General features: G+C 50.6%; 1 protein-coding gene across 1 annotated transcript in view; it reads right to left on the bottom strand.

Annotated features, from left to right (window-relative positions):
* Window positions 1–7,500, bottom strand: part of pcbp4 (poly(rC) binding protein 4) — a gene marked incomplete at its 3' end in the record, with an annotated part of 56,843 nt that overhangs the window by 22,471 nt on the left and 26,872 nt on the right. Inside the window, exons 2-5 of the mRNA XM_079747769.1 lie at window positions 6,037–6,479; window positions 5,411–5,434; window positions 4,344–4,376; window positions 240–356 (exon numbers count right to left, since the gene is read on the bottom strand). Of these exons, the coding sequence (XP_079603895.1) occupies window positions 240–356; window positions 4,344–4,376; window positions 5,411–5,434; window positions 6,037–6,246 (384 nt within the window). The 5' untranslated portion in view covers window positions 6,247–6,479. The remainder of the gene's footprint in view (window positions 1–239; window positions 357–4,343; window positions 4,377–5,410; window positions 5,435–6,036; window positions 6,480–7,500) is intronic.

Raw genomic sequence — 7,500 nt, 5'->3', positions numbered from 1 at the left:
GGTGAAGGCTGTGAAGACAGAATGTGTGTGTGTGTGTGTACGATATGTGTGTGTGTGTGTGTGTGTGTTTGTGTGTGGGGGGGGTTGCGTGTGTGTGTGTGCGTGTGTGTGCGTGCGCGCGTGTATGTGTGTGTGTGTGTGTGCGTGTGTGTACCTCCTCCAGTTTGAATGTGATCATGATGAAGGCTCTAAAGACAGTGTGTGTGTGTGTGTGCGTGTGTGTGCGTGCGTGCGTGTACCTCCTCCAGCTTGAAGGTGATCATGGTGAAGGCGGTGAACACGGCGTGCGTGGGGCCGGTGATGGTAATGATCCTCTCCGGACAGGAGCCCTCTGAGATGTTGATCCGAGCGCTGCTCTGTGGGTGGGCCGCGATTTAAAACCACTTTATTGACCACAAGTGTTGACGTTACGTTCAAGAGTCACTCGTAACATCACAAGGTTACCTCCATCATAAAGTACCGTGCTGGCTCACAGTGTGTACAGAGAAAGGTGACTTCTCAGAGTACTTTTGTGTTATCAAAAACTCAAACCCCTGGTGTCTTAAAAGGAATATTTTGAAGACCCTTACAAATAATGTGTTTACCTGCCCGGGCGGCTTTGTATCGCAGAAAGCAACAGAATGAAGTCAATCGTCAGTGGCAAACATCTTGACAGTAACGGATTTCTTATTTGACATAATTTTAACTGAAGAGTAATCGGAGTGCAACGAGTTACTTTGATTTTTTTCAACTCTGTTGACAACCGATGACAATGCACACCATTAACACCTCAAGGGTTAGGGGTTTGATTCCCTGTCTTGCTCAACTGGTAGAGCAAGGCATTAACACCTCCAGGGTTGAGGGTTAGCTTTCCTGTCTAGCTCAACTGTTTCGGTACTAGGAATAGTGTCAGCTTTAGCGTGCTTATGGTGAGGGTCAGTACTGACATCACCCAGAGGGGGCGGCGTTGAGGTGCTCGTTAGCGGTAAATGCCGCCAGCTGAGGCAGCAGGTGAGTCTCAGGAGGTGAGACTCTGAGCTGAGAGTCTCTGGAGGTTAAGCTTGTAGGTGGCGTTTGTAGGATTGAGGACTGAGGACTCACTACTTTGTTCAAGACCCTTCGATGAGAGAACTTTCGGTTTTGTGAATACATTGGGGAACCTGAACGACTGGATTTAACCCTCTGACTTGTGGCCTGGACTGACGTACCCCCCCCCGACCGAGACGAGGTGCCGGCGTGGCACAGAGGGAGCTGTTCTCCTATGCTGGCTGTGGACCTGCGGTGAGTACCTCTCTCCTAACCCCATAGATGGTAAGATTGCCCTCACCCAGGGAGAGTTTAGGATCATACCTCAGGCTCAATGCACTCCGTAGGGACAGACATTAGCTTACCGGCTGACTGCCAGGATAAGAAACGAGTGCGCAAAGTCCAGCGCGTAATACAACTGGGAAAGCAAGGCATTACAACCTCTAGGGTTATGGGTTTGAGTCCCTCTCTAACTCAACTGGTAGAGCAAGGCATTACAACCTCGAGGGTTAAGGGTTAGATTCTCTGTCTTACTTGACTGGAACAGCCAGGCATCAAAACCGCCAAAGTTGGTGGTTTGATCCCTGTCTAGCTTTACCAGTCAAGCAAGGCATTGAAAGTGCCATGGTTGGGGGTTTGATTGCATCTCTGGCTCAACACTGTAGAGCAAGGCATTAACACCTCCAGGGTTAGTGGTTTGATCCCTGTCTGGCTTTACCGGTAGAGCAAGGCATTAAAACTGCCAAGGTTAGTGGTTTGATTGCCTGTCTGGCTCAACATGGTTGCGCAAGGCATTAACAGCAGCATTCAATTCACACCCAAGAATATATGCACTCACTGTATTGAAGGACGCTCTGGATGAGAGTCCCCACCGAATGGCATATTGCATCGCAAATATACACATTTAATCAAAAAGAAATACACTAAAAGTGTGAACTGAAGCCAACTGAAAATGGATCAAGTAGACTAAGCTACGAAGAAGATTTATTTAAATCTCCGTCCATCACTCTCCACCTCTGCACCCCCCTCTACTCCTCGATGTTCTGTCGAGCTCCAGTGTACAGCGGGCTAAATAAGGTGATTATGATCTTCAGAGGAAGGCTCTCCCCCCTCTCTCTCCTCTCCCTGCGAATGGCCCTGGGAACACACAGATGTGTGTGTACTCAGTGATCATATCCCCCCCTCTGTCCCCAGATAGAGGCGGATATGTATGCCGTTCAGGTTCAGTTGTCAGGTCCAATACATCAGGAAAGGCTTTAGCGCTGTAATCGTGTTCTGTGTGTTTGTTTGTATTTGTATTGATTCCCCTTCCTGAGAGAGATTGCTCGCTACTCACTGTGACGTTTTATGTTGAGTGTTTGTTTAAATTAAACAGAAGCCGCTCATTAAAAATCGAGTTCCATTGTTGTTGTGTTTTGTGTTCCTCTCCATGTTGGCCCTGAACAATACGCTGTGTTACAGTGTGTGTATGGTAGAGAAATGTTTGTGTGTGTGTGTCTGTGCGTGCGTGCGTGTGTGTGTGTGTGCGCGTGCGTGCTTAGAAATCTTGGAAAGGATTTAAAACACATTTAATGCCGTCTCACGTTTCTTTGAAGCCTTGACGATTGCTTTTCACGGGAAGCTTCTGAGCAAGTACGGAGAGTTGCTTGTTTACTACCTCCCACTCTCCATAAAATGAAGGTCAGATGAGCGAATGAGGTGCGCTTTGCTTTGTTTGGTTCTGGGACCGAGCGGTGAGTACCGCCCTGCCGTCTGCTGTTCCCCAGGTCCACAACACGCGTGATGAGCGGAAGAACGCGGCTGTTCTGTCGGTTTGATGTGTCAAACCGACAAGAGAGCCAGGCTTTATCCGACTGAAAACCCTGCTTCAAACACAGCCTTCTCCTCCCTGCAGTACAGCACTCGGCTCGTCTTACTTTTGAGGAGATCCATTTTGAAAACAGCGCACGCTGCGCTTTATAGAGCCGCCTTCGTTGTGTCTTGTCTATCTGTGTGTTGAGTCAAGCCAACTCACACAGAGCGCAGATTTCACCTCCGATTTGTAGCGCAACACAAACAAGGACTAGAGTCATGTTGTTTCAGTGGAGCAAAGAACACAGAAGAATGAAGTGGGGATTTTTATTCCCCGCTTGCTTCCAATAGGATTCAAGTTTATTTTGGAGCTGAATATTCAACAACTATTTTGAGTCTGTCCCGAGAAGGCCTTGTGCCTAGGGCTTTATAAGTTGTCCTCTGGTGTTCTGTTCTATTCTGTTTGTTTCTACACTGAGCTTTGGTAGATATGTTGTCCTCTGCTAATCTGTTCTATGTTGTTTGTTTCTACACTGAGCTTTGGTAGATTTGTTGTACTCTGGTGTTCTGTTCTATGTTGTTTGTTTCTACACTGAGCTTTGGTAGATTTGTTGTACTCTGGTGTTCTGTTCTATGTTGTATGTTTCTACACTGAGCTTTGGTAGATATGTTGTACTCTGGTGTTCTGTTCTATGTTGTGTGTTTCTACACTGAGCTTTGGTAGATATGTTGTACTCTGGTGTTCTGGTCTATGTTGTGTGTTTCTATGCTAATCTGAGGAGGAAATGTTATCCTCTGCTGTTGAGTTCTATGTTGTTTGTTTCTACGCTGAGCTGAGGAAGACATGGTTTCCCCAATCACACCAGATGTGTGTTTGTGGTCACCACACCGCTGAACTAGAATCTGAATCTCAATCTGAATCATGACATGGACATATGAGCAGAACATCTTCTCCCTCCTCCTCCAGGTGTTTGGTTTGGGTTGTGGCATCTGGGATGTTTACATTAAATCTGGACTGACCCACTTCAGACCTCACGTTACAAATTCAAATTAGTGTCATCAAGTCATCGGGTCTGATTCTACTGAAAACACTTTGTGGCTCTTGCGATGCAAGCCTAAAGAATATATTTGGCAATTGAACCCCGACCTGGTTCAAGGGTGTGCGTTGGTTGAAAGTGGTTTCAGACTAGTTTGGTGAAACAGTGAATTTCTGCTTCAAACTGGTTTCAGAATTGCTCGGTTAGGAGAGTTTCTGCTTCAAACTGGTTTCAGACTGGTTTGGTTCAATTCCGTGTTTCTGTTTCCAGCTGGTTTCGGGACGGTTTGGTTAATGACCGTGTGCAAGGGAGAGGGAGAGAGAGAGAGATGATTGGCCAAAGTTCCTTGAAGAACTGTGTTAATAACCCTGCCAAACCGTGTTCTTTTGTAGCCAGATTGGAAACACTACTGAGACATGAAACAGCAAGCACCCCATTCAATATTTAACACCCCCCCCTGTGCTAATGATGCTAACAAAGGAACATAAACATTAAATCCGTGGTCCTCACCTCTTCTCGTATTCTCTTCACGGTCTCTCCTTTCTGCAAGCAATCAAAGACAGCAGCAATTAGTCAATTGTAACCAGCCCTTACGTTTTATTGTCTGGTTGCCATGACAGCGGCTGCTCCAGAGGCTGTTCCTATGGTCACCGTCCAGCTGTGTTTTTTTGGGGGTCCACTACCCTCTGTATTGTATTTTTCACAGCGATCGCATTCCCAACACGATGGTTCTCAACCCGTGGCTCGCGACCCGTCGGTGGGCAGCAGGTCGCGGGACGGCCACCATGACCAGATTGACGATCATTTTAAAAACCTTTATTTCTAAAAGACACCTGACACTCTGGTTCGTTGCAGTTGATCGTCGGTCGTTTTCGGCGACGGAGAAGGAGGACTCTGGGCTGATGAGCTCTACACGGAGGCGTTTTAATTATCTCTGTCACATGGCGTGTGACCGGATTAACGATCCCCCCAGCCTCACAAATCCCCCCCCCCCCCTCGTCCCCCATGACACCGGAACACCCCGCAGACCCCCGGCGTATTGAAGACCCCCGCACCAGCTCAGAGCTGCTATTTTTAGGGACTAATCACCAGCCAGGCGGCAGGATGGGCATCAGCTCTGATTAAACCCCAGTACTTTTTCGCCGAGTGTCCGATGCTGAGTGGCGGTTTTCAGGGTATATTTTGGGTTTAGTTATTATGAGATTGAACTCTGGGAGCAGCTCTCCAGAAGCTGCTCTTCAAAGACGCTGGTGTTTTGACTGACACCTCCTCCTCCCCAGAATGTATTTCTATTTTCTGCGCTGCTGGGGTTATTCCATTAGAGTGCCTGACGTCGGGGTAACGCTGGACTCTTTATCTTAATCGACACGGCCCTGCTTTGAGACGCGAGCCGTAGCGTAGCATTAGCCGCGGTTCCGCCCAGAAACATCGCTCGCTCCCAGTGCTCTGAGCGAGGCGCTGCTGCCGCTCTGGAGCTCCTGATGAGTTCTTCATGTGAGCCGACAGAGCCTCTCGGAACGAACCCCAGAGATGGCCCGGTGCCGTCACCACAGAGGAAGGGATGAGCGTCCGCTTACCTTGCCGATGATGCTTCCCACTTCCTGTAGAGAAAACGTAAACAGGAAGTGAGGTGTTATTTACTCATGCTCGTGTTGGCTGCCGTCATTCTTCGGATTCTATTTCTCTCCCATGAGTCAAACCCATTCAAGTCAATTCAATTAGAATAGCTTCACTGGCAACAATGAAAACATTTACCCAAGAATCTCCCCCTCTCTCTTTCTTTGTCTCTCTTCCTCTTCTTTTCTCTCCCCTCCATCCCCCCTCTCTCTCTCTCCGTTCCCCTCCCTCTCTCTATTTTCCTATATTCTCTCTCTTCCTCTCCCTCCATCTCCCTCCCTCCCTCCTCCTCTCCCTCCCTCCCTCCTCTCCTCTCTCCCTCCTCCTCTCCCCCTCCTCCTCTCCCTCCCTCTCTCCCTCCCTCCTCTCCTCTCTCCCTCCTCTCCCCTCTCTCCCTCCCCCTCTCCCCCTCCCTCCCTCCTCCTCTCCCTCCCTCCTCCTCTTCCTCCCTCCCTCCTCCTCTCCCCTCTCTCCCTCTCCCCCTCCCTCCCTCCTCCTCTCCCTCCCTCCTCCTCTTCCTCCCTCCCTCCTCCTCTCCCCTCTCTCCCTCCCCCTCTCCCCCTCCCTCCCTCCTCCCCTCCCTCACCTTGCCGTGCATCAGGAGGCGCAGGGTGAGCGTGACCCCTGACCCTCCCTCTCCAAACTCGGGCTGGCAGCTCATTGCGGGGTTGTTGGGGTCCGCCCGGGCGCTGTCTGCGGCGTGCAGCGGGTGGTGGTGGTGGTGGTCGTGGAGTTGGTGGAGGTGGTGGTGGTGGTGGTGGTGGGAGGAGCTCGGCTCTGACGCTGGGAGACGCATGAAGGTCCGAGGCCTGAGGGGGGCGCCACGGAACGACTGGAACACCTCGGGACCGGCGGGGGGGAGGAGCTCTGTGAGGGGGAGGAGCTCTGTGAGGGGGAGGGAGGAGGGGGGGGCGGGAGACGAGGGTGGAGCGGCTGGTGAGGAGGAGGAGGAGGAGGATTGTGGAGGTGGTGGGGATGAAGGCTGGTTCTGTTGGTCTGTTTGTGTCGAGGCTGGTTCTTTACCGGGCTCTGTAGGAGGAGAGGGAGAGGGAGGGGGGAGAGAGAGAGGGGGGAGAGAGAGAGGGAGAGGGAGGGGGGGAGAGAGAGAGGGGGAGAGAGAGAGGGAGGGAGAGAGAGAGGAGAGGGAGAGAGGGAGAGAGATATTAGATGATGAGGAAATATTTTGACAGATACTGGATCAGTCTCGTAAGCACAAGCACAAGACAAGGAAGGAATCCGAAATCTGTGTGTGTGTGTGTGTGTGTGTGTGTGTGTGCGCCACTGTGCTTAATTGCCTGTGTGTGTGAGTGTGTCTCCGCCTGTGTGCTGACATGCCTGTGTGTGTGTGTGTGTGTGTGTTGCCCCTTAGCTCAGTATAATTGCCAGTTCAAAACGTACTGACATCCAACAGACCTACACACACACACACACACACACACACACACACACACACACACACACACACACATACATACATACATACAAACATACATACATACATACATACATACACACACACACACACACCACACACACACACACACACACACACACACACACACACACACCGCGTGGCGGCTGCCTGTTTAGCATGCGAGCTCTCGGTACGCCACTCTGCAGCAGTGGAGCATGCTGGGAGTTAAGAGGTGTGCAAATTAACATAATTTCTCAAGTGTCAGAACGTAGTCAACCAGTCCGTAGGGTAATTTAAGGATTAATTGTGTGGGGGGGGGGGGGGGCACTGGATGGGGTCGGGGAACACCAAGTGTCGTCGTTCAACCGTGTGGAGCTTAACCTCTCCGCCTTGCGCTCCAACAAAAAAAAACACACCCAGCATTCCTGGACAAGAAGGAGAAATCAAAGGCAGCGCAGGAAGGAGCCGTTTAAGGCTGGGTGAGACACACACACACGCACTGACCCACGCACACAAACACAGACGTGCGCTGACGTACGCACGCAGACATCTGCACCCACACAAACACACACACACAAACACACACACACAAGCACACTCACCGACCCATGCACACACACGCGGGGACTTTTGCAG

Source organism: Pollachius pollachius (genome assembly GCF_949987615.1).
Source record: "Pollachius pollachius genome assembly, chromosome: 12".
Lineage (NCBI taxonomy): Eukaryota > Metazoa > Chordata > Actinopteri > Gadiformes > Gadidae > Pollachius > Pollachius pollachius.
Note: the sequence above shows the minus strand (reverse complement) of the source record. Positions and strands in the feature narration are given on the sequence as shown.